Source organism: Chelonoidis abingdonii, chromosome 7 (assembly GCF_003597395.2).
Source record: "Chelonoidis abingdonii isolate Lonesome George chromosome 7, CheloAbing_2.0, whole genome shotgun sequence".
Taxonomy (NCBI): Eukaryota; Metazoa; Chordata; order Testudines; family Testudinidae; genus Chelonoidis; species Chelonoidis abingdonii.
Window position 1 is genome coordinate 64,061,038 of NC_133775.1, and position 27,258 is coordinate 64,088,295.

Sequence of the window (27,258 nt, forward strand, 5' to 3'; positions counted from 1 at the left end):
CATTCCTTCTCTGAAATGGAAGCATGTCCTAATGAGTTCTCTCCACACTTTAAGAGCCTGATTCACTGATTTCAACAGGTGCTGGATCAGTCCCTAAGGGTATGTCTACACAGCAATTAGACACCTGCTGCTGGCCTATGCCTGCAAGGTGGGAGGGTCCCAGAGCTCGGGCTCCAGCCTGAGCCCAGAAGTCTACACAGCAATGAAACAGCCCCACTGCCTGACCCCTGCATCAGCTGGCACAGGCTAGCAGTGGGTTTTTCTTTGCTATGTAGACATACCCTAAGAGAAGAGATGTGTTCCTTCCACCACATCAGATGGCTTTCTGAAAACAACCAACCAAATTACCTTGAGCCTCTGAGGCTTCATGGGCAGTTTACCACTGTGCAACATCCAGAACCATTATTCTACTGGAAATGGAAAGGTCAGACCTTTGTTTTACTTGGAAGAATGGCAGTTTGTTTCTCTTGGTATGAGGCTGGACATGGACTTTCCATTCTGATACAACATCAATACAAGCACCTGCCTGCATTAGCCTCTACGGACATATCTGTGGTACAAATTTGCACTTTGTAAAATATACATCTAAGATTTTTATCTCTCAGTCTGCATGTAAACTAACCACACTGGAATTCCCCTCTACTTGGGGAGCAAGAGATCAGGATTTCAACCCAGGTCTCCCACATGGCTGTGTGTGCATATAGCACTGTGATCACCAGGCTGGATCTCAAAACACTTGCAGTCCCTGATGGCCTCAAACATGAGACCCCAAGACTGCAACCTGAACTCGCAATCGCTGCATAAAAATGCCACATACTTAGGTGAAAGAGGACTGGGCTGAGTTCTTTCTTCTCGTCCCCTTCTCACTTCTAATTAAAAGAAAAACTAGAACTAGCAGTAAAAAATAAACTCCTTGGAAAAGGTAAACTCATCTCTAAGAAGATTTATAAAGTGACCTGTGAAAAATGAAAGCGTGCAACTTTCAGTGATGACATCTGACCAGCAATTTGGAAACATTTCCTTTGCTGTGTCTGCGCGGGCTATCTATTATGTCAGCCCTCAGCATCCTTAAGCTCCTTTCAAGCTTCAGAGAAACACGTTGCAACTGCCAAAGGCCATTCTGTAAATCCCAAGAAAACTATTCCCAGAAACGATGATTACAAGAAGGAGAAAAACTAAACAAATAGGAAACCAGATTAATTTGTAGGAGAATTGAATACTTTTTACACTGGCTTGTTTACTTTTAAAAGGTCCCAGCAGCCATTACCATTGCTCCTAAGTTCCCAATTGCAGATTTAGCAGTGTGCACATAGAAAAATCTAATGCCTGTTAAAGAACGTTGATTTTTGGAGGGAGACACCTGCATGCATTTTTAGTTCAATTCCACACTATCATCTGAGCTGACTGAATTTACCATGCTATTTATAAGATTAACAGGGAAATGTAGACTTTTATTAATCATCCTAAAGATATCATCAGTTTAAATCCCCCCAACTCTGACTACCCCCTTATTGTAGTAAAAAAAGAATAATCTCTTGGTATGTTTCTTTCAGAAGAAGCTTAACACTCCACATATATTGCAACAAGTTCCACAAGATGAACTACATGCTACCCTAAATACTCCTCTTTAAAACTCAGAGTAGACAAAAGCTGGCAGATAACCAGTGAATTAAATTGGCATGGATCTGGTTGTTTCTTGAGTGAACTATGTGCTTTTTAATCACCTAAACCCCACTTTTCCCCACCTGTCCTCAGGTAATTTTGGTGCTTTTCTAATATTTTCAAAATCAGTTTGAGTCTGTTGACTTGGAATTACCATACCAGACAAGAGCAAAGGTCCATTTTGTCTAGGATCCGTGTTGGGCAGTGGTCATAGATTTTAAAGCCAGAAGGGACTGTTATGATCATTTAGAGAGAAAATTCAGTACCATAAAACTAGGACTAAAGAAGAAAATAGGTAACAAACTAAAATAAATATCAAGGAAAAGCAATTCCCTGCAAACCCAATAGTCCTAGTGTCTACAATAAACTCGAAGGGATTAATTTTGAGCCATTAAAAGCCTTCTTTACTTGAAGAGCATCTTCTTTACCCAGTGAATTCCCTCAGAAATGCAATACAAAAACTATGAAGGTTATGGCACAAACCAACAGCCACTAGGATGTTCTAAGTGAAGTCTGTCAGTTTTCTTGAATATCAGACCATTGGGTAAGCAGGGGTGAAGTCCGTCTGTCTGATGTTTTTCAAATGCTGCAAGTTTAGTTATAACCACTGCTTTAAAACTAGTAGAAGGAGGCAGTAGTGAAACTGGATCTAGACTGTTCTCAGTGGTACCTGATGACAGAACAAGGAGTAATGGTCTCAAGTTGCAGTGGGGGAGGTTTAGGTTGGATATGAAGGGTGGTGAAGCACTGGAATGGGTTACCTAGGGAGGTGGTGGAATCTCCTTCCTTACAGGTTTATAAGGTCAGCCTTGACAAAGCCCTGGCTGGGATGATTTAGTTGGGAATTGATCCTGCTTTGAGCAGGGGGTTGGACTAGATGACCTCCTGAGGGCCCTTCCAACCTTGATATTCTATGATTCTAAGAGGAGTGCTTAGAGGTTGATTTTATTCTCCTCTGAGCCCCCTAGACATCACTATCTTAAGCATTCGGTTTCCATAAATCCTGGAGTGTCATGGAAGATGTATGGTTTGATTCTGCATGGAATGTGCCATCCTTTTTGAAGTCCTACATCCAGCTTTGTTTACTATTGAACCACAGAAACATTATGAAGCGTTAATTGGCCTATTATCAGAGCATGCCTGTTCCCTATCAGGCGTCCCCTTTGTCACTGGCTTCCGTCACACCTTGTATCTGATTAACACACTATAGGATAACATAGAGCTACACAGATCTGTTTTGTGTTCTATCAAGCTGATGGAAAACAGATTTTCCTTTTCACTTTAATGTGGCTGCCCTCTAATTAGGTCTTTAATATGGTTCATTTAATGTGATTCCCTGTACTAAATTAAAACTGCTGTATAGTAAATTGAATCCTTGTTAAGGTTAGGATTGTAGCTGGTAAAGTGATACATTGTGTTGACTGAATCTACACTTGCTGCAACAAAATGCATAGTTTACATAAATGGTTAGATTAACAGCCTATCAGTCATTGCTTAACAGGATAGATTTTTTCTGGTTAGCTATCTTTAGTGGCATTTCTGTCCAGTCCCTAAAACAAACTGCCTCCAGCACATGATGGGCCAAATCCTGCCCTCACTTACATCTGTGTAACCTTCAGTGATTTCAATAGGCTTGTACAGGTGTAACTGAGAGCACACTATTGACAGAAACCAGCTTCTGCCATGGCCCGTAATGTAAAATCAATGTAATGTGCAGTAAATGTAAATTAGATGCTGGAAAAGATACATCTGCTTCAAATCTGAGCACAAGCTATCTCCCATCCTTCCTTAACTGCTTTGTGATGGTCTCCAAAATGGTCCTCTGCAGAACAAAATCACCACGATAAATATTTTCAAAGCAATAGGCAAGAGTTCTTATATATATATATATATTGCCTCTTAATAAAAAGGAACCGTGTACAAAAAATATAGAGCAATAAAAGATCTCAACTGCTATGGCAACCAACTCAAAAGGGAGAAGTGTTGCAGTAACTTCTGCCCTGTTATATTTTACCTTGTGTTCAAGGAAAACTACTACAATCAGCACTTTAGAGACAAGCCATAAAACTAACAGATTGTATCTGCTAGCAGAAATAACCACTAGTGTTAAGCTTGTCTAACAGTTTCTATTCTAACCCCCCGTTTTCAGTCCATAACTTTCTGAAACATTCACAACTTTCCAAACTTTATCACTCCCCCCGAGGTGGGTGAGTCTATGTGCTGTCTAATCCCATACACATACACAGAGTTCCAGCAAAATTGATCAGCTGATTTCTTTAGGAGGAGGAAAGAGAAAAACCAAAATTGCTTCTCCATTATGATATGTCCCAGGCTAAATTCAGAGGGGTGGGGCAGCTGTGACTCACTGTCCCTATGTGAGAATAGAAATAGGGGTTCACTAGCAGGCCTAGGTTGCCTGGCCTGTCATCCATATCTTAATACTAGAAGTTGAAAGCCTGTACTGTTGCATGAATGTAGTTTGTAAAGTAATGTGTAAAAAAGCCAAAAATGGCTGAGAACTTAAAAACTGGACAGAACAGACTAATTCCCATGGATGATTGAACCTGGTGATATTCTAAACAAAAAGAGCTCTGTTTCCACGGCTTCATTATGATCCCACAGATAATCTAGGCTTCAGAGTGAGGTTTGGAGTTATTGGGTGTGATGGATTTTTTGTGTAAGTCTGGGTATGCATGTGTTAGAAGAGTTGTGTGGATAGTAGTTGGGAGCACTGGTGTGGCAGTAGCTGGTCAAGTTATCCACCATCTGTGCAGTCTTCCTCTACAACCAATGCAACTGTCGCATACAAATTAGCTGTAAAGGAGGGGATTGGTTGAGTTACCTCAGATATCACAATGGTCCAGGACTCTTGGCACAGCATAGATACATGCCTTATTGTAGCTGTAACCCCACACATGTGCAATACATAGGGCCAAAATGGTTGAGAATTTAAAAACTGGACAATAACAGACCGCGAAACCCAGTCATGATTCAATCTGGTGATATTCTGAACAAAGGGAACTCTCAACCATGCTTGTATCTGTTGCCATCACTTCACACTGCCTCAGTCATTTTAGGCTTCAGAGTAATACAAAAAGTGACATTCTTGGAAACTTATTATGTAGCCTGAGAAGCAGGGACACTGGGAGCTGCTGCAGAAAGCAAAAGCAAAATGATTGTGAAGGCTGCAGCAAAGAGATGTGGGAGAGTTAATGGAGGGTGCAAGGGTATCCCAATCCCTTTTTCTGTGCCCTCACAGCTCTGTTATCCATCCTCACAGCCAGGTGATGGCCTTCCCAGAAGACCAATCTCCATATCCACCACCAAACCAACAGTGGATCATCACAGAGGTTGCAAGCCTACCAATACACCGGTGGGTCATCAATAAGATTGATTCCAACAGTGAAGCTCTTAGTACTTCTCCCCAAGCTGGTCCAACCATTTTCCTTGCCATTTCCTGGCATGTTGGAGGGAGAGAGACATGAAGAAGAGCAAGTGGACTGCCTTGATGAGCAAAGGCAGGAATTCCTCTCCTGCATCCAGTACTGCACCCTGCACTGAAAGAGGAGGCCAAGCTGGAATCAAAGCAGCTGGCACTAAGATTAATCTCCCTTCAGGCTAAGCTCACGCTCCAAGCAAAGCCCTCACCAGATCCCTATAGCCTGCACTTCCTTGCTTCTCAGTAAGATCTCAATGACCTCTTGGAATAGTGGGAATGCTTCTTTTTCTTGCGCAACTCTGACTCAAAATCCCAAAACACTTTGGAACCATTCCCAAGGCTTCTTTGACTCATTTGGGATCTGACATGGTGGATTGGTCCCTCGTTCAAACAAAGCTGTTAGTGAAACTGGCCAGATAACGTGGAAGGGGGAAAACTGAGTGGTCTACAATATGGACCCTAACACTATATTACTTTGATTTACACAAAAAACTAAAAGTAACCAAGAATAAATAAGAAAATTACATAGCAAACCCTAATACAGTGAGGAAGAGAAAAGGAAGAGGAGCCTGACAGTTCAGAGACCTCTCTCTTTAGTGACGGAAAAGGAACTGGGATGGGGTTGAGCCCACTGATCTTTAAACAGCCCTGATCTGTTTGATGCCATGAGCAAGTATACATGTGATGCCAATTGCCACTTCTTTCCAAAGGCTTCCAACACAGGTGTCAAGAGTGCATGGTCACCAAAAAGTGGGGTAGCTAAAACAGTCAACGCTCAATGGAAAACTTAAGATCTATTAGTCTGAATCTGACACAACGCACTATACATGCAGCTGATCTCAGCCCCCAAACTGAGACAGCCAGTGTGTGTCCAGATTATGGGGTTAGTAAATTAGCTCTTTCACACCAGGACTCAGCACCACATCCAAAAAATTGAAGCTATTCAAGAACAGTCAGAGACTAGTTTTCCTGTTGATGAAAGAGGGTGTTCACATCCTCCAGTACAGACTGCCCATATGACTCCATGGTACATACCGTACTAAAGCAACACATCTGTTTCAATTCACCAATGGCGGAATCAAGCCAAGCTGTATTAAACAAATCATCACTAGTGTAACATTTCCATAATTTCTGTGACAATTACTTTACAGCAGAAAGCATATTTCCCCCAAGGCTTGCAAGGCCTCTAATTTTCCTCAATGTTGTTTCAATCACACTATGTGCAGCTTCTTGATGACTGAAAAACGTGTTTGTCTCCTTAAAAAGAAATTAGTTTTAAGTATCAAAAATTTCTCTGCCCATATTTATTTTCTGATTTCTCATCGCCATAGCAACTTACTTATGTTAAATACATGTGGGCAAAAAGTCTGCACAATTATTTCATTATTTTTTTTTGTTGTGAATTAGTACTGATGAAGAAAGCTGGCCTGAAAATCTTCTATTACCTGCTACACAGGCACCTTACATGCTCTGGCAGTGCAAACAAAGTGCATAAGCAAGTGTGCCCTGATGCTGATCTGGATGGGTGGCTTTATGGGCTGCTCCACCATGGCCTCTGATCTGGGTAGCACATCCCATCGGGACCTCTGATGTTTTGGCCCCGCCAGCCTCATTGCTGCTGTTCTTCCTTCACCAGTGTGAGATGTACCTCCACCTGATATGGATGCTCAGGACTTCAGAGAAGCCTCCATTCTGGAGCAGAGAAAAGATGATGCCATCCTGTGGTGATTCTTCCTGTCCCTCTTGATATGTGGGTCTCTACCACCCAACCTCTCAAGGAAAATACGGATCAGTGGGTTTCAGCTTTTCTGTACAGGCACCAGGGAAGAAACTGTCTATGTAGGATCTACCACCACTTCTAACTGGCAAAATAGCAAGTGTCTGAAAAAGATGGAGGCAGAGAGCTCTCCCAATATATACCAGTAAGATCTATTCATCCATGTATGGCAACCTTCTGACAATAGAAGGCAATGGGAACTAGGGATAAGTTCCCTGCCATCCACACACTCCCATGGCTACTGTGGGCTTCCCACAACCTCTTCATCACCAGCTCATCTTGCTGCTGCTGTTCCTCTTCTGGATCCAAGGTCTCATTCAGCACTGCCAGCATGCAAGGTGAGCCACTCTCCCATCCACTCTCACAGCACTTTTCCTTTCCTCTCCCTCAACACTTCACAGGAATTACATCTGAAAACATGTAGTTTCAGCAACATTGAAATAAAATCTACAGAACATGGAGTTGTGTTTTCTCGCATCTCTTTTCCTTTTCTGTCTATTCCCCTCTCCATCCACCAGAACATCCCTTCCATGCCAATGCTAGTTGGAGAGAGAGAAGGGATTTCTTCTCTACACTGTCACTAGGCCTCCTTTGGCTGCCCTGAAACACTGGAGTTGTGCTCTCAAGAACGTGAGGCAACATCTTCTAGACTGTAAGCCTCCTCTTAGTTTCCCCACAGTAGAGGAGATTTCTGGGTCAGCAGGCCATGGAGAGTGGAGAATCAGGCCTGGTCTACACTAATGAGATAAGTTGATCTAAGTTATGCTAGTTAAGTTACGTAAGATACATAAACGGTTACTCACCTTTGTAACTGTTTTTCTTCGAGATATGTTGCTCATATCCATTCCAATTAGGTGTGCGTGCGCCATGTGCACGGCCGGAGAATTTTTACCCTAGCAACACCCCCTTGCGGTTTTGGATAAAAAAACGGGAGAAAAATGTCCTGGCTGATATGGAAGGCCGACACCACCTTGGGAAGAAAGGCTGGGTGAGGCCGAAGCTGCACCCCATGGAAGATTGTGTAAGGTGGTTCCGAGGTAAGGGCTCTCAGCTCGGAGACACGCCATGCCGACGTGATAGCGACAAGAAAAGCCGTTTTCCAGGAGAGGTAGAGGTGGGAGCAGATGGCCAGCAGCTTGAAGGGGGTGGGGTAGAGCTTGAGTCTGGAGAGGACCAGGTTAAAGTTCCAGATGGGGACTGACTGTCAAACCCGGGGGTAAAGACGGTCCAGGCCCTTAAGAAACCTGCCAACCATGGGATTGGCAAAGACAGAGCGGTTATCCATACCCAGGTGAAAAGCCGAGACGGCCGCAAGTTGAACTCTGACAGAGGATTCCGACAGACCCTGCTGTTTTAAGTCCATGAAATACTCCAAAATGAGAGGCATGGGCGCCTGGAGAGGGGGCACGCTGCACTTAGCGTATCAGCATGAAAACCTCTTCCACTTAGCCACATATGTGGCCCGAGTGGAGGGCTTCCAGCTGCCCATCAGTATTTGCTGCACAGATTCTGAACGGAGAAGCTCTGAAGAGTTTAGCCACGGAGAATCCATGCCGGGAGGTGGAGAGATCGTAGGTCAGGATGGGAGAGGCAAACGTGATCCTGAGTAATCAGGTCGGGAAGAAGAGGCAATGGGACTGGAGCGTCCATGGAGAGCTGCAATACCGTGGTGTACCAATGCTGCCTGGGCCACGCTGGAGCCACCAGAATCACTTGTGCCCTGTCCCTGTGCACCTTGAGCAGGACCTTGTGTACAAGGGGGATTGGGGAAAAGGTGTAAAATAGTTGATTCATACATGGGAGAAGGAAGGTGTCTGTGAGAGAGCCCAGGGAGCGGCCTTGGAGGGAGCAGAAACAACTGATACCCCAGGGCGGCTGCAGGGCTGCCTGTTTTGGAGAGTTTTACATTAACTTTTTCCTCCCTTGTGAGGGCATAAGGCGCTATGGCCAGGTGATTAGTGCACTTGACTGGGACTCAGAGTATTACAATCCGATTGCTGTGGGAGGCAAACAGGTTGACCTGGGGAAACCCCCACCTTCAGAAGATGGTGTGGATGACATCTGGTTGAAGCGACCACTCATGGGAGCAGAAGGATCTGCTCAGGTGGTCCACCAGCGTGTTCTGGACCCTGGGTAGAAAGAACTCCATCAGGTGAATAGAGTGGGCTAGGCGGAATTCCCACAGTTGAACGGTCTCCTGATAGAGGGGGGAGAAGCAGGTCCCTCTCTTGTTTGTTGATGTAGAACATGGCCGTGGTGTTGTCTGTGAGGACCACCACACAATGACCCTGCAATCGCTCCAAGCTTGACAGGCAAGGCGCACCGCCATCAGCTCCCGGAAGCTGATATGAAAGGAAAGCGTGGATGGAGGCCATAGGCCCTGTGTCTGAAGGTCCCCGAGGTGGGTGCCCCATCCCAGGCCTGACGTGTCCATGACCAGGGAAAACAAGGGCTGCTGGTTGTGAAAAGGGACTCCTTTGCATACCACCTGGGGATCTAGCCACCAGCAGAGGGAGGCCAGGACCCGCTCCAGGACGGTGACCACCAAGTTCAGGCTGTCTCAACCTAGACAATAGACTGATGCTAGCCAGGCTTGTAATGGGCGGAGTCGAAGTCTGGCGTGCCTGGTCACGTACTTACAGGAAGCCACCTGGCCATGAAGACTCAGGCAACTTCTTGCCGACAAGGTTGGGAAGCTCTGAAGGCTCCAGACAAGGCCCACTATAGCCTGGAAATGATCAGCTGGCAGGAGGGCTCATGCCTGCATGGAGTCCAGAACTGTCCCGATGAATTCTATTCTCTGTGTTGCCTCTAGGGTCGACTTTGCCACATTGAGGAGGAGGCCCAACTGAAGAAACATGTTCATGACCAAGCGGAGGTGGGACTGCACCTGTTCTCTGGTGTGTCCCTGGATAAGCCAGTTGTCAAGTTAAGGGTATACCTGCACCCGCTGTCGAAGAAGGAAGGCTGCCACGACCGTCATACATTTGGTGAACACTCAGGGGGCCGTGGAGAGACCGAAGGGGAGGGCCGTGAACTGATTGTGGTCAACCACAAACACTAAGCAGAGGAAACCTGTGCACCAGATCAATCACTATGTGGAAATATGCATCCTTCATACTGAGGGCGGCGTACCAGTCTCCAGGGAAGGAATAATGGTGCCCAATGAGACCATGTGGAACTTGAACTTTACCATGAACTTGTTGAGTCTGTGCAGGTCCAGAATGGGCCAAAGCCCGCCTTTGCCTTGGGGGGGATTAGGAAGTATTGGGAGTAAAACCTCCTGCCCCTTAGCTCCCTCAGAACCTCCTCAATCACCCCCATGGTGAGAAGCATCTGAACCTCCTGAATAAGGAGTTGCTCATGAGAAGGTCCTTGAAGAGGGACAGGGAAGGAGGATGGGAGGGCGGGGAGGAAGAGAATTAGATAGATTACCCCACTTCAACCGTGTGGAGGACCCAGCGGTCTGTGGTTATCTGAGACCAAGCACTGTTGGAAATGAGATAAACGATTCAAGATAGGTGGAGCAGGATCCTGAACGAGGTCCAGTACACCATCCTTGGGGGGTCCCTTCAAAAGGCCTGTTTTGAGCCCGATGAAGGTTGGAGGGCTTCCTCCTGCCATTACGTCCCTGCCTCCTATAGAAATCCTGTCTCGGCCGAGGAAGAGGACAGGAGCGTTGTTGCGGCTGCTGGGGTTTGAAGGGTTTCCGCTGGGTAGCTGGTGTGTGCAGGCCCAGGGACTTCATTGTTGTCCTTGAATCCTTAAGGCTACGTAGCCTTGAGTCGGTCTTTTCCAACAACAGGCCCTTTCTATCAAAGGGAAGGTCCTGCAGTTCTGGTGGCAGACTGGAGGCTTGTAGCCAGGAAATACACCTCATCGTGATCCCTCAGGACAAAGTATGTGTGGCGGAGTCTGCAGCGTCCAGCAAGGCCTGCAACGAGGTCCATGTCACTGTTTTGTCCTCATTCACCAAAGCCGCAAACTCCTCTCTGGACTCAGGAGGTACTAACTCCTTAAACTTCAGCATGGAGTTCCAGGAATTAAAATTGTAACAACCCCAGAGCACCTGCTGATTAGCGATCCTGAGCTGAAGTCCCCCTGAAGAATAAACTTTGAGCCCAAACAAATCAAGGCTCTTGGCGTTCTTTGATTTGGGCACTGGAGCCTGCTGGCCACGTCGTTTCTTTTCGTTCACAGACGCAACCACGGGCGAACAGGGCTGTGGGTTGGTGAACAGACAATCATACCCCTTCAAGGGGACAAAGTATTTCCACTCCACCCCCTTAGCAGTTGGGGGTGGACGCAGGTGTCCTGGCTTTAGTGTGGATGGTCCAAATGAGGGGCAGAGCCACCCTTGATGGAGCTTCCACAGTCAGAGTATCCACCCTGGGGTTCTCCACCTCTACTACCTCCTCCGCCTGCAGGTTCATATTCCATGCCACCCCGCACAGGAGGTCCTGGCGGGCATGGAGGTCTATTGGAAGGGGACCCAAGACCGCAGTGCCTGCCACTGCCTCATTGGGTGAGGAGGAGTTGGCGGCCACAGAGGGAAGAGGGTCATCTAGGGCCTCTTGTGGAGCTGGGGCCAGCTGTTCTGTGCCACTGACCTCGGGGCCTGGACCAGGAATCAGTGTTGGAGGAGGTCCTGTAGCAGGGAAAGAAGCTGCCACAGTCTCCATGCCCAAGGGGGTGGGCTGACTAGTGGTAGCCTCTGGTACTTGCAGCTCGGATAGGGCTGATCGGGAAGCCCCAGATGGAGTATCCTGGGCCTGGTGGTACACTCAGGATGTCCAGAATGCCCACTGAGTGGGCCCCCGAGCAGGTCCCTGCCCCTGACTCCAGACGGGTATGGTCCGAATAGCAGCAGTCCAAAAAACGCGACCCCGCCTCCGATCCCAAAGAGCAAGAAGCAGAACGTGAGGGCCTGTATCTGGATCTAGATGATGACTGGTGTTGAGTGGCGTTGGGTCTGGGATATGCTCCTCGACAACGACCAGCAAACAGAGCAGTGCCGCGACCACCGGACTGGATCTCAACCACGCTGTGTGTCGGGGAATCCAGCGGTTCTGGACTCAAAGGCTCTCCACTTGGGGCCAGAGTCAATGCTGCCAAGACTGTAGGCTGTGCTCCTAGACGCTCCCTTCTGGGACGCATCTCCATGGCTGTTCCAGGGAGGCCGGTCTCTGTGGAGATGGGCCACCCTTTTCCGACTTCCGGTGCCACTTCTGGCCAGGAGAATAGGAGCAGTGCTGGGTCGATGATGTCGGTTGCAGTGCTGGGGAGCGTCAGTGCTGTGGGTCTCAGAGTCCAACCATGGTGCCGCTTCTACTGCTGCTGCTGGGGCACTGTGCAACGAGGCGCTAGGTGCCAGATCTCGGCGCACTGCAGGAGGCTGAGCGCTAAGAGGAGCTGTTTTAAAAGAAAGTCCCGCTCCTCCTTAGTCCAGGGATGAAACCCTTTGCAGATTTTGCACTTTTCTGCTTGATGAGACTGCCCCAGGTAAGTCAGACAAGAGTCATGGGGGTCGCCCGCTGACATGGGCTTAGAAGAGGAACCACAGGGCTTGAATGCCAGAGCCTTGGGCATAAGCCCGAGAGAAGAATCGAGGAGGAGGGGAAAGAGCTCCCAACCCCACTAACACTAAGTAAACCAACTATAACTATCAACTATTCAACTATTAATTATTAGGTATATGCTACGGAGAATGGAGTGCAAGCGAAGCAGGACTCCACAGTTCCAATGACCATCGTGGGCGGTAAGAAGAAGCTGAGAAGATAGTGGGTCAGCTGGGGTATATATCGAGTGCCATGAAGGCATCACTCCAGGGGCCTTCACAGGCAACCCAACGGGTGTTGCTAGGCTAAAAATTCTCCAACACCTGTGCACATGGCATGAACACACCTAATTGGAATTGATATGAGCAAGCACTCGAAGAACTTTAGTTAACATAGCTTAAATCGACTTACAGCGGTGTCTACACCATGCTATGTCGATGGGAGATGCTCTCCCGTCGACATAGTTTCTGCCTCTCGGGGTCGTGGAGTACTGAAGTCGATGGGAGAGTGCTCTCGCATCAACTTATTGTGTCTTCACCAGACCCACTAAATCAATGACCACTACCATCCATCGCAGCAGGGCTGATTTAACCCTTAGTGTAAAGGCTTCTAGAGCATTCTGAATGCATTTTGCTGAATCAGACTATTGATATAAGAGACATCCAATCTTGGACCCTGTCATGGTACAATTCCCCACTCTGAACCTTAGCGTTCAAAAGATGGGGTACCAGCATGAATTCCTCTAAGCCCAATTACCAGCTTAGTACTTGTAGCGCTGCCACCAACCAGGAATTCCAGTGCCTGGTACACTCTGGTCCCCCCAAAACCTTGCCCGGGGAACCCCAAGACCCAGATCCTCTGGATCTTAACACAAGGAAAGTAAACCCTTTCCCACCGTTGGCCTTCCCAGCTTCCCCTCCCTCGGTACCCTGGAAGTTACTGTGATCAAACTCCTGATCACACAAGAGGAAAATTCACTTCCTCCTCCTTCTCTTTCCCTCTTCCAGACTTCTCTCTGAGAGAAAAGTAATCGTACACAGAGAGAAAAATTAAACCCTCCGCTCTCCCTTCCTCGTCATTCCCCAAATTCCGGTGATCCAGACCCAGTCCCTGGGGTCTCACAGAATAAAAAAAACAATCAGGTTCTTAAACAGAAAAGCTTTTAATTATAAGAGAGGAAACAGTAAAAATTATCTTGAAAATTTAAGATGGATTAGTATCAGGTTTTTTCAGTATAAGACACTGGGAAATCCTCAGCCCTAGTCATACAAGTACAAATTAAATCCTTTCGAATCAAATTCCTTTGACTCCTTCCAGCCAAATACAGCAATTAAAACCTCCTGCCAGCCAAATGCCACCATGCAAATAAACAAACACATCTAAGTCTAATTCGCCTTATCTACCTAGTACTCCACTATTTGAACTTATAGAGCCTGTATCGAGGACATTGGAGAGAAACCTGGTTTGTACATCTGGTCACTCTCAGACACCCAGAGAAGAACAACCACCAGTCTAACAGCAACACACACACTTCCCTTTGTCAAGATTTGAAAGTATCCTGTCCCCTGATTGGTTCTCTGGTCAGGTGACAGCCAGGCTCACTGAACTTGTTAAACCTTTACAGTCAAAAGAGATATAAAGTACTTCTGTTCTATTAACCTCTACTATCTGTTTATGACAGACCCCATGATCGTGGAGTTGTTAAGTAATACTCTAATACAGAGATGTGACAATTTAACGAGCACTGTATGTGCTCTGTCAGTGAACAGAAGTTATTGTGTATTGGGATACAAGACTCTCCGGAATGAACGCACTGATCTAGCTTAATTGGAGCCTGTGGGAAGAAAATGGTTCTAGAAAAGGACATCCAAGCACACACTTGAAAGACATTGGACAAAGTTATCAGCTTCAATGATCTTACATTCTGTCTCCAACAAGTTGCAAGCCTTATTCTGCCAAGGCTGGGAACTAACAGATCACAGAACTAGAACAGTAAAAGTGACGTGGTCTTGAGGTAAAGGACGGGTGACTAACCAGCAAAGGACTCCTTTCTTACAGATGGGGGAGAAAAATGGCTTGTGCGTTAAGGCAACAGACTGTACCAGCCAGAACCTAGAGGTCTCAGGCTGGGAGGCTTCTACAGGAAGCTTAGCTCTACTAGGATTCCCATGTGGAAGATAGTTGAACACCTGCTATGCTAGACACATCTAGTCTGTTTTATTCGTAACTGCTTTTGTTCTAAAAACATAATATTTTGCTTTAAGAAGGCTGTCCAGCCAGTGGGGACTACTGTCATTGCTCCTGGAGGGAGCAGAACAGCAGGGGGTGAGGCTAAGTCAGGTCTGCTGAGGTAATCACGTTGACACATAGGGGACAGCAGCCAGGTCCCAGTCTCTAATTAGGAAAAATGTTTTTTCTGTCTCAAGAACAATGACTGCTTGAGGCCTGAGAGGCAGAGCACTCAAACACAGTTAGCCCAGTAACTGTGATATGGTGCATGATGATAACTGGCCTATTTTCGGTGCTTAACAGCTAAGCAAAAAGGCTAATTGTACTCAACTGAACTCAAGTCTCTTGCTTTTGGGGTTGACATGGAAGCTTTCTTGTACCCATTGCTTTCTTTTTAAGCGTGACGTGTATTGTAGAAGAATCTGATTTATAGGCGTGTGTGCTGTCACTTTTCCAGTATCTACCTTACTTTGATTGGCTTTCATATCCTCAACTCTATAAAAGTTACTGTTCCTGAGGTCCATTTTACTTCAATCCCTTACTAAATTTCCCCAACATGTCTTCCTTTAGGAATGGTATCTCATAGCTAAATTGACATCACTAAGGCCTTTGCCAGAATGCCCTTGGATATTCAGAGAGGTCTGGAATACAAAAAAAGAATATGTCAAACAATGTTGACCGATTGGCAAACATTGCAGGGCAGCAGAACAACAATGATCTTATCTGGAAAAACTCATACATAGTGGTCTCTCACATTTTCCTCAACTCCTTCCATTTAACTAATCTTCAAAAATGCAAGACTAGAAACATTTCAGTACTGTAGAACCTTCTTAGCAACCAAAACATCTTCCCCCAGAAAAGTCTAATGCTCCCACTGGGGTTCTGTCTCACTAAACTAATTTTTTTTCTTGGTGTATTGATTCATGAGTATCTTACAACTAGGATTCAGGTGCGAATTCATCACAGGTGAAATCCTGACTCTACTGAAAGTCAATGGCAAAACTCAGAGCCAGCATTTCATACCATATCCCTGCGTGAAACACAAGCAGAGCTTACAACAGAGATTGATAAAACATACCAATGTCCTATAAAAATGTGTACACATATAAAACAATATTACTAATATTTTGCACTTCTCTAGGGCACATTTTAGCTAATAAGCATTGCTCATGATTATTACATAGAAATAAAACAGAAAATATAATACTATTGCATACATCAGAATCTATAGAATCTAACTTCACAATAGTTTTAAGAGCAAGCATGCTTCTGTGGTGCATAGCTTTCAACTGAAGGTGGCAGAGGGAGGAAATAGAGGAAAGTCCTGTTAAAACAGAGCAGTCATCTCAAATTTTCAATACTACTATCAAAATTCACAGCTAAGTTCTCTTCAGCTACAACAATTCACCTTTTCATGATCACTATGGTACATTCAAACAGTATTACTCATGCAGTGGATCTAAAAGCTTGCTATACATTGGAATTATTTCACCCACCACAGAAGTGAAGATATTACCCATGTGATGACAACTACTAAATCCACCTACATTTGCCAAGGGGAATTTAGGAAGGTGAAAAGTAATTGCCTGAAAAGAAATATGGTCAGAATACTCCTATTCTTGGTCCCAAGCACAGACATTTTACAGAAGAACAGCCATACTGGGTCAGACCAAAAGTCTATCTAGCCCAGTATCCTGTCTTCCGACAGTGGCCAATGCCAGGTGCCCCAGAGGGAATGAACAGAACAGGTAATCACCAAGTGATCCATCCCCTGTCACCCATTCCCAGCTTCTGGCAAACAGCAGCTTTAATGATCACTTGAAAAACAGAACCTCCAGCAGCATGGTGGCCCAACATCATTATGTTACGCACACTGGTTCAGTACCGATTCAGATGGAAGAGACCCACCTGAGCTGCCAACACTCTTTCCTGCAGACACCTAGATTTTCTCTGGAGGTGCCCCATTCCAGCACTGACCACACTCAACGTTGCTCTGATTGTAAGATCTAATGAGGTGGAATAACTACAGGCCTTTGCACTAAACATGTTCAGGGATCTTTTCTCTGAGTGAAAAAACGGTTGGGCAACCATAAAATACCTAAAACCTACAATCCTTATCAAGTATGGCCTCACACACCTCAAAGTGGTGCTAAATAAAGAGTGATATAAACATTTTTAAAATCCTATCAACCATCATTGGGTTTTTTTAAGAATGTGTGTGGTTTTGAAAGGGGAAATTTAGGTACAAACTAGTACAAGTAAGATTAATTTTGCCATGAAATGCAACTCCCTCTTATGTAATAAAAAGGTGTGTTTGTATAACAAATATTTTCACACAACAGGCAAGTGTTTACTAGTACTGTTTTAGAATACAAGCACGTCACATTCAAACAGGCTCTTAAAATGGACAAAAGAACTCAACTTACTGCTATAATATCCAGTGTGTTGTCACAGACTTTGCGGATCTCAGCATTTTTGTCATGCATCAGGTCTATAAGATATGCTGGAGCCTCTGGGAAGAAATGGTTAAGGATGTAACGCTGGTTTTACCACAGGTTTGGATTCTTCCTACTGGCATGAGGAACTGAGGGGAATTAGCCACGGCATGTGAGAGCTCAGCCTTTTTTTAATGGTTCGTGTGCTAAATAAAGAGATATACATTCACATGCAACTTCTAATGAAAAGGAATATATTTGTTTTATTAAGAATATATTCTCTATTTCGTCGTGGAAAATGCCATTCGGACATCTTTTTACAGTTTACATTTTGTTCAATTTCTCTAATTGCTGTGGCATAGCTTAGTATATTTTCAAACCTTAAAAAGCTATAAAATTTAAAGATTTATTTGCAAATTATTTATCCTAGGTAAGAACGTTCAATTGATGCATGCTTGTGGTACAGACTACAGGATTTTTAAAAGTCTGATCTCAAGTGGATGAACAAGGTGTTATTCAAATTGCATTTTTTGTGGCTGTGTAGATATAAAAACATCTGAGTTTTTCTTAAAAACAAAAAGCTAAGAGTGGAGGTATTTTAATCAATTAGATTACAAGATGTATATGAATTTAAGATCAAGGAAATGAAGGGTTAAGTACTGAATTATAAACTAAGCAGCATCCTAAATGCCATGGTGGGGATGTAGGTGAAGGAGGTAGAAAAGAGGAGGGAGAAGGAGTGATAAAGACTGGCTGTTGTAATGACAATGGAGCATATCAATAAGCTGACAATGAAATGTTCATGAAGCTAGGCAGAAGTGAGGAGAACAACTGCAGATCAGTATCCATCATGTTTGTTCTGGAACAAATCAGCAACAGCTTTATTTAGAATTTTCAGCAGAGAAGACAATTAAAAAGTTAATTCTGCCTGCCTGTGTATGTTGTTTTAGCTTTGACTCTTCAAGAGAGAGTCAAGGTTTGGATCCAAAAGAACCCAACCGTATTTCCTATATATCACCTCTATTTCGATTTTGTACAACACAAACGATTTCCAATAAAGGAAAAAATAATGTTGAGTTGTATAATTGTGGAAGATTTTGATCAGATTGATAGTAAATCAACTAAAATATTTACTTTGGAATGTGAATAAATTCCAGAGAAGACCATTAATTTGTGGTCTAAACCTTAGTAAACAATGTGCGCAAGGAAATGTATATGCTGGATGTCATAAATACATACACACAGGCAGCAGGTGTCAAGTTATAATACACCGAGTGAAATCATTTTGTGAGAGAGAGAATGTCCTTTATCAGACTTGGATGTACGAGATGGATTTGTACACAGCTCAATGCCTAAGTTAGCTCTGAAAATGTTCTTCTTTCAACTTCCATCATCATTTTTACTTCCTATAAAAATGTTGACAGCTATCCCAAAATACAGGGTGCTACAATGTTTCTACAAGATTTCCAGCTGAATGGTTCATCATATGAAAAAACAGTAACTGTTGATCTACACACACAATAAAGTCTCAAATTCAAAAAAACGATTCTGTTTTCTCTCAGCATGAGCCACGTGCGTTCTGGGGGAAAAGTAAAGAAATATTTGGCAGACTTGGTCCAACGTTACCAAGCATGCAAACGTCAATAAATCCCAGGACACCTCAAACTCTCCAGGCTGACTAAGCTAAGGGAACGTAACCTGGATGAGTTAAGTAAGAGAAATCTGTGCTTAGGGGAAAGCAGCTTTTGCAACAATGAAGGATGATACTGGCCTGAGGGAATATTGTCAGAGTTCAAGAATTGGTATCCTGCAACTTTCTAGAACAAAAACTGACAGAAAGAGGATTTCCATTTAGCTCTGGAAGGGCCAGAGATATCAGATTTTAAAGCTGTAACATTATTATACCTGGAAAGATACTGTAGATACTATACTATTTTATATAGCACTTAGTGTGTGCTAGGTGCTTTATAAATATAACACAGAAAAGATCTGTGACCTGAAGACCTGACTCTCAGGTTCTGAATCAGGCCCCAGTTTAAAACACAACAAGAGAAAACAAGGAGTGAGAGATGATGATGACTGGAGAACAGGAGTCTAATTAAGGTCATGCAAGTTGAAGAAGGTATGTGAAAAGGCAAACAGTAGCTGAGGCAATGGGGCCATTAGCACAGAAAAGAGTAGAGCCAGGAATTGAAATCAAAAAAGAGAGATGATGGGAAGGAGCCAGGAGAGCAATACATGACAGCAGCACTGAGGAAAAGAAGGTAAGAGGTGAAGGACACATGCATCTAAGGGGGAAAAATGGGGATGGGGGAAAAGGGGAAGAAGAGATTGGAAGCAACAGGCATATGAAAGAAAAACAGTTACTTACCTTTCTGTAACGGTTGTTCTTTGAGATGTGTTGCTCATATCTATTTCAGTTAGGTTTGTATGTGAGCCGCGTGCACGGATGTCGGAAACTTTTTCCCAAGCAGCTACCCGTCAGGCAGACTGGGGAGCCCCCTGGAGTGGCACCAATATGGCGTTCTATACAAGACCCTGCCGGCTTGACCCCCCTTCAGTTCCTTCTTGCCGGCTACTCCGGCAGAGGGGAAGGAGGGCGGGTGTGGAATGGATATGAGCAACACATCTCGAAGAACAACAGTTACAGAAAGATAAGTAACCGTTTTTTCTTCAAGTGATTGCTCATATCAATTCCAGTTAGGTGACTCCCAAGCCTTACCTCGGAGATGGGGTCAGAGTCAAGGAACCGCAGAATGGAGGCTCGCTCTTCAAAAGGCCGCATCATCCCGAGAGTGCTGGATGATGGCATAGTGGGATGTAAAGGTGTGAACCAAGGCCCACATGGTAGCCCTGCAGATTTCCTGGAGAGGAATGTGTGCCAGGAAGGCAGCTGCTGATGCCTGAGCTCTCGTAGAGTGAGCTGTAACAGCAGGCAGAGGGACGTTTGCCAGGTTATAGCAAGCACGAATGCACCCGGTGATCCACGAAGACGTTTGCTGAGAGGAAACCGAAGCACCTTTCATCCGCTCTGCAACAGTGACAAACAACTGGGTTGGTTTACAAAAGGGCTTCATTCAGTCTATATAGAAGGCGAGTGCCCTTCTAACGTCAAGAGAGTGGAGACGCTGTTCATGAAGGTCAGCATGCGATTTGGGGTAGAAAACCGGTAGGAAGATATCCTGACTCACATGGAAGTGGGACATCACTTTTGGTAGGAAGGTCGGGTGCGGTCTTAGTTGAACTTTATCTTTATGAAAGACTGTATACAGCAGCTCATACATGAGAGCCTGTAGTTCGGACACCCGATGTGCAGAAGTGATGGCCACTAGGAAGGAAACCTTCCAGGAGAGGTAGAGAAGTGAGCAGGAGGTCAGCGGCTCAAAAGGAGGGCCCATAAGGCAAGAAAGGACCAAGTTAAGGTCCCATGCAGGCGCAGGTGGCTTCGTTGGAGGATGGATTTTCTCCAGGCCTTTGAGGAAATGTTGCACGACTGTGTGCAAACACGGAGCACCCAGCTGCACCTGGGTGAAACGCAGAGGTGGCCACGAGGTGACCTTAAGGGATCCAAAGGCTAGATGCTGATCCTTTAGGAACATCAGGTAGTCCAAGATGCACGGAATTGGAGCCTGAAGCGGTGGCACCTACCGATGAGCACACCAGCTGGAAAACGTTTTCCACTTGGCTTTGTAGGTAAGCCTAGTTGATGGTTTGCGGCTTTCAAGAAGCACCTGCCTTGCTGAGTCCAAACAGGCGCATTCATTCTGGTTTAGCCACGGATCCTCCAGGCCATGAGGTGGAACAACTGAAGGTCCGGGTGCAGGAGACGACCATGGTTCTGAGAGATGAGGTTGGCGCTGAGAGCAAGACGCAGGGGAGCCTGGATTCACAGGTCCAGCAGGGTCGGGTACCAACACTGACACGGTCAGGTAGGGGCTATCAGAATGACATCTGCCTTGTCCCGGCAGACCTTGACGAGCTCCTTGTGCACCAACGGGAATGGAGGAGAGGCATAATGCAGCTGACCCGACCACGTGATGTGGAGTCTGCTATTGAGCCCGGACTGTGGCTCCGAAAGGAACAGAAGGCTGGGCACTTCCTGTTGGTCTACAAAGCAAAGAAGTTGACTTGGGAAAACCCCCAGGTGCGGAAAATGGAATGAATGATATCCGGATGTATCGATCATTCGTGAGTGAGAAAATGCCTACTCAGGCTGTCCACCATGTTAGCCAAATAGGCTCGTTTCCCCCTGGAGCTAGTCAATTACCCCAAGGAGGCACGGAAGACAGGAAGACGGGTACCAAGCTTTTATTCTCGGTCAGCTGAGAGGGTGCTTCTTTCTTGGCTAGTGCCAAAGGAAGAAGACACACCTTACTGGCTCAGAACAGCCTTTATATACTAGGTTACAAACATCTTTACGTGCAAAACTTCTGTCAGTCCATACATTTTTTGAATTCCTTTTGTAGATAAGTTGGATCTGTTTAACATCTTTCTCCTAGGTATTTTGCCTACGTGCATCTAAAAAGGGTTACATACGTGTAAAGATTAACTGGGATGATACTGGGATGATAAGCAGAGGATTGCCATAAGCAAAGAGTTAGCAAATTCCTTTTGCTCTACAACCAGAACATTCTGGACACCCGGCAGGTACGAGGCCTCAAGGCTGATGGAGTGGCCTAAGCATAAGTCCCACAGAAGGAGGGCTTCTTGGCAGAGCGGTGATGGCCAGGCTCCATCTTGCTTGTTCAGGTAGAACATGGCTGTGGTGTTGTCCATTAGGACTGCTACGCAGTGCCCCTGCAAGTGGAGGAGAAAGGCTTGGCACGCAAGGCGTATAGCTCTGAGCTCTTTGATGTTGATGTGCAATGACAGCTCGCTCTCGTGCCACAAGCCCTACATTGTCAGGTTCCCAAGGTGGGCCCCCCATCCCAGGGCAGATGCGTCTGTGACCAGGGTAAGGGTGGGTTGGGGGGGATGGAACAGGACCCCGGCACCCACCATTCGAAGATCCAGCCACCATTGTAGGGAGTCGAGTGTGCACTTTGGGACCATGAGGACCATTTCTAGACTGCTGCGTCCAGGTCGGTAGGTTGAAGTCAACCACATCTGTAGCGACCTGAGTCTTAGTCTGGCATGCTGCACCATGTAGGTACAGGACGCCTTGCCACGGTGGTGGGAAACTTGGAGAGGCTGGTAACTATGCCTGCTATAGCCAGGTGTCATGCTTCTGGAAGGAAAGTCCTTGCTTGGTTCGTGTCCAGAACTGCACCTAGGACCTCTATTTTTTTGAGTGGGTGCGAGGACAGACTCTCTGACGTTTACCCAAGTGAGTGAACGTGTCCATGACTAGATGTACCTGAGACCGGACATGATGGTGAGATCGGCCCCATATAAGCCAGTTGTCGAGGTACGGGAAGACATGCACATGGTGTCGGCGAAGGAAGGCTGCCATGACCACCATGCACTTGGAAACGATGTGAGGCGCTGCGCACAAGCCGAACGGGAGCGCTGTGAACTGATAGTGCATCTTGCTCAACACGAAGCGCAGAAAACATCTGTGAGACAGAGTAATTGAAATGTGAAAGTACGCGTCTTTCATATCGAGGGCCGCAAACCAGTCTCCCGGATCCAGTGAGGGAATGAGAGTGGCTAAGGAGATCATACGGAACTTCAGGTTGACGATGTACTTGTTGAGCTCCCTGAGGTCCAGAATAGGTCTTAGGCCTCCCTTTGTCTTGGAGACAAGGAAACAGTGGAAATAGAAACCCTTGCCCTTGAGCTCCTGAGGAACTTCCTCCATTGCCCCTTAGGCAAGGAGAGATTGAACCTCCTGGATAAGGAGTTGCTCGTGAGAAGGGTCCCTGAAGAGGGACAGGAAAGGAGGGTGGGATGGTATGGAAATGGACAGAATATCCCGTCTGTACCGTGCGGAGAACCCAACGGTCCGATGTGATATGGGACCTTGCATGGTAGAAACGGGATGGAGTGTTCAGAAAAGGATAACTGTCTGGGGTAAGAGCTGGCAGCCTGTCCTCTGATGCACTTTCAAAATGGGCGCTTAGGGCCGGGGGTGGCTTGGACTGTTCTTGACCTTGCCCAGGGAGGGTTGCGGGGGGGGGGAAGGGGGGCGGAGAAGGTCTACATTGAGACTATCTGCTCCTCCGATGAGAAAAGTCCTGCCTTGGTCTAGGAGGGAAAGGACGTTGCTGGGTGGTCTGTGGTTTAAAAGGTTTCCTTTGGTTTGCTGGGGTATGCATCTCAAGGATTTAATAGGTATTCCTCGTGTCCTTTAAGGTATGCTAGCAGGAATCAGTTTGTTCCGCAAACAAGCCCTGGCCATCAAAGGGGAGGTCCTGGATAGTATGCTGAACTTTGGGCGAGAGGCCTGAAGACTGAAGCCAGGCTTGCCGCCGCATGGCGATACCTGATGCCAGAGTGTGTGCAGCCGCATCCGCAGCATTGAGTGAACCTCAGAGTGAAGTCCAAGCAACCAATTTGCCCTCCTCAGCAATGGCCCCCAGTTCTGTACGAGCCTCTGTTGGGAGAAGATCTTGAAATTTGAGGACCACAGACCAAGAGTTAAAATTGTACCTACTGAGGATCGCTAGCTGATTAGCTATCTGCAGTGAGAGGCCCCCATTAGAATAAATTTTCCTCCCAAAAATGTCCACCCACTGAGCATCCTTTGACTTGGGAGCAGGCCCTTGTTGACTCTGCCTTTCCTTGGCGTTCACTGCATCCAGCACAAGGGGGCATGGAGCAGGGTGGGTAAAAAGGTATTCATAACTTCTGGTGGGCACAAAGTACTTTCTTTCTACCCCCTTAGCTGTGGGAGAGATGGAGGCCGGGGTTTGCCAGAGAGACTTGGCATTGTTCTGGATGGTTTTATTCATGGGGAGGGCCACCCTGGAGGGCCCCTCCAGGCCTAGAATGTTCACCATCGGGTCCTCTTCCTCCACAACCTCCTCAATTTGGAGGTTCATATTGAGGGCCACACGCCTCAATAGTTCTTGACGAACCCCAAAGTCCATCGGGGATGGGCCAGATGTTGACATGCCAGCCACAGCCTCATCAGGGAGGACGAAGATGACTCCACTGGAAGGGCTGGTGCGGACACAGTCTTCTGGATGGGCATAGGTGGTTCCTCGTGGGTGCCTGGGGTAGCCCCTACCACAGGCGCTGGCTCTGCAGGTTGGCCCGGCTCTGGAGGAGGGTGGCTGAGGATTGCTTCAGGGGGCGGGGCGGAGGCCGAGTGCTCAATCCTGATGGTGGCCGGGCAACTGGGGGGCGGCCCTGGGCCTGGTGATATGCCCAGGGGGTTCAAAATTGCCACTGGAGCTGCTAGTTGGGTGCTAGTGGATCTTGGGTGAGGCTCTCAGGGCCCGACTGGGGAATGTCCGAGAGCCCTGAGGCTCTCTCCAACCTGCCGGAAGGGGACCGAGAGCACGACAGCCAAGGAGGAGCGGTGCAGGAGTGAAGCAAAGGGGGCACAGAGTCCTTTGGAAGGCGTGGGTCACGTGGGGAATCAGTGCCAGGAGACTGATCATGACCGCGACCGGCGCCGCAATGGAGAGCAGTTCCAGGCAGTGGAGCACTGCAGATGCAGATCGGAGACAGGCCACCGTCCGGTGTCGTGGCAACAGACAGCACGGGGATCGGAGCTCCACACTGCCTCAGTCCAAACAGTGCCACAAGGTCGACGATCTTGATTTTGAGCAGGACCATGAACCAGCAGTCGATGGTGAATTCGAGCAGGAATGGCTCCGAGGGTCGGGACTACAAGACCAATGCCACGAGTCTAACCCGTGCCATGAGTCAGACCGGTGCCTGTGACAGTGCTGGGACTCGGAACAGCACCAGGACTCCAAGTGGCGAGGAGATGTTGGCCTAAGGGCTGCCATTCTGAACATCGCCGGTTTACCCTTGGACGGTACCGGGACTAGGGACGGGGCCAGAAGCAGTAGAGCTGTCATTTCGATTAGCCCTCTAGCGGCCTCAAAGGTGTCCAGTGTGGAAGGTAATATGATCCCTTCCACTTGCACTATCCCTTCTGCAGAGCTGGAATGGGCAGATCTGGGCCTGGCGGCCTTGTCCTGCTTAGAAGCCTCGTTAGAGTCTTGCTCAGTTGGGGCCAGAATAACTGCTGCGGCCCTAGCAGGGTGTCCTTCCTAGGCTTGCTTCTTCCCAGCAACCGGGGAATGGGAGCAGTGTTGAGGTGGGCGTTTTTGGGGCCAAGGAGATCGCTGGTTCTGAGATGAGCGCAGGATCTTCCGTGGTGCCGAAGATGGTACTGCAGGAGGGGCACTCCACACCAAAGAGCTCGGGCCCACGTCTTGAGAGGGCCGCAGAGCAAACTCCATGAGGAGTTGCCTGAGTCGAATCTCCCTCTCCTTTCGTGTCCAGGGCTTGAACCCCTTACAGATTCAACACTTGTCTGCCTGATGGCCCTCCCCCAGACACCTGAGACAGGAATGATGGGGGTTGCCTGTAGGCATGGGCTTGTTGCAAGAGTTTCAAGGCTTGAAGCCCTAGGACAGCATGCCCCAGAGTCCCACAGGGCAGCCATTCATGGGACTGTCCTCAACTACTAGACTACTCTAAATACTATAGGAAACACGTAATACTAATAACAATTAATAAAAATCAAGATAAGAGAAGCTAGGGATAAGCGGAGCACATGATAAGACAAGAGACCACTGTTCCAACAACCATCACGGGCAGTAAGAAGGAACTGAAGGGAGGTCGGACCGGCAGGGTTTTGTATAGAACGCCATATCGGCGCCACTCCAGGGGGCTCCCCAGTCGGCCCGATGAGTAGCTGCTAGGGAAAAAGTTTCCAACATCCGTGTACGTGGCACGCGCACACACCTAACTGGAAGAGATATGAGCAATCACTCAAAGAAGAACAAACATCTTTCTTCTCCATCTGAACCCTCTAGAGGTGAAATCATGGTAACTAAGGCACTTGTCTTTACAGATGGAAAGTTACAAGAACTATTCTCATTAAAATATTTCAAATATTTATTAAATAATTTTCCTGTACAGTTTGCGGCATATACATAATATGGTGTGGTGTGGTACAATCAAGTTTATCAACACTCATTTGGAATGGCCTATGTAAGACATGCCAAACAAAACCTTTATACTTCACTATGCCATCTTATGGTACTTGTATACCTGTCTTATGTCTATAGTGTTCAGCCACTGTTTCAAATTCAATTAATTCTAATTACAGAAAAATGGTTGTTTAGAAAACCATAGTAAAGCTTTGACACGTGTAACAAATTCTAAATATAGTAAGTTAAGTACTGTAATTCTAAACATCTGGCCTTTATAAGAGGATACGGGTCTCCTTGATGATGACGTCTCTGGTGGCTTGGTGGAAGACCATCTGGTAAAAGACATAGATGATTTGGCAGACAAACTCATCATCTTCCTGCTGAGCTGCAAAAAGAAAGAAGTATTTCCTCAAGTCTCCAAGACACAGCACTTTGCTATTGTACATTAATGTCTCAAGAGTTGTGTTGGGCTCTCAGGAGAGCCAAGGACTCTGGGATGCATTTTTCTGGTAGCTTATATCTACCAGACCATCACTGCCAGTGTGCACAGAACTTTTAGGGCCTGATCCAACTTCCTTCAGAGTCAATAGAAGGATTCCCATTGACTTCAGCGAGAATTAGATTAGGATGCGAGAAGCACAGAAAAAGTAAGTTCACTAGACCATGATCATCGCCATTTTGCTATTAATGGAATGACATCACTGTGCTTTTTATTGGAGACTACCTACTGCTATCCTGCAGACTAAAAAAAATGAATGGTGCCACTTGGGTCAGTTACAAACTACAGATGAAAATCAGGCCTGGAACAAGTTCAGTAATATACCATTTAGAAGTTCAATGAGTGCTGGAATAATTCCAGATTTGGCCAGCATAGCAGCACAGGAGTCATCCATAGATACAGTTCCAATCATGATCACTACTTCCAAGACAAGGTCATCTTCTGCAGAACCTGGACAACAAAACAGCAGAGAGCTGGGTATTTAAGAAAACACTTTGCTGAATCCTTGAATGTTCTTATTCTTACTTATAGACAGTTCTAATTTTCTAACAAGCTAACATTTTGCTAATTAACACACCCAAAAGATACTAAAGCAGCAAA

At 46.5% G+C, this 27,258-nt stretch overlaps 1 protein-coding gene across 8 annotated transcripts in view; it reads right to left on the minus strand.

Annotated features, from left to right (window-relative positions):
• Positions 1 to 27,258, minus strand: part of KIFAP3 (kinesin associated protein 3) — a 160,123-nt gene that overhangs the window by 53,941 nt on the left and 78,924 nt on the right. For all 8 annotated transcript variants that reach the window (XM_075067952.1, XM_032806145.2, XM_075067956.1 and 5 more), the window contains 3 exons: positions 26,983 to 27,108; positions 26,446 to 26,544; positions 17,092 to 17,177 (listed from right to left, as the gene is read on the minus strand). In XM_075067952.1, coding sequence (XP_074924053.1) covers positions 17,092 to 17,177; positions 26,446 to 26,544; positions 26,983 to 27,108 — 311 coding nt within the window. The remainder of the gene's footprint in view (positions 1 to 17,091; positions 17,178 to 26,445; positions 26,545 to 26,982; positions 27,109 to 27,258) is intronic.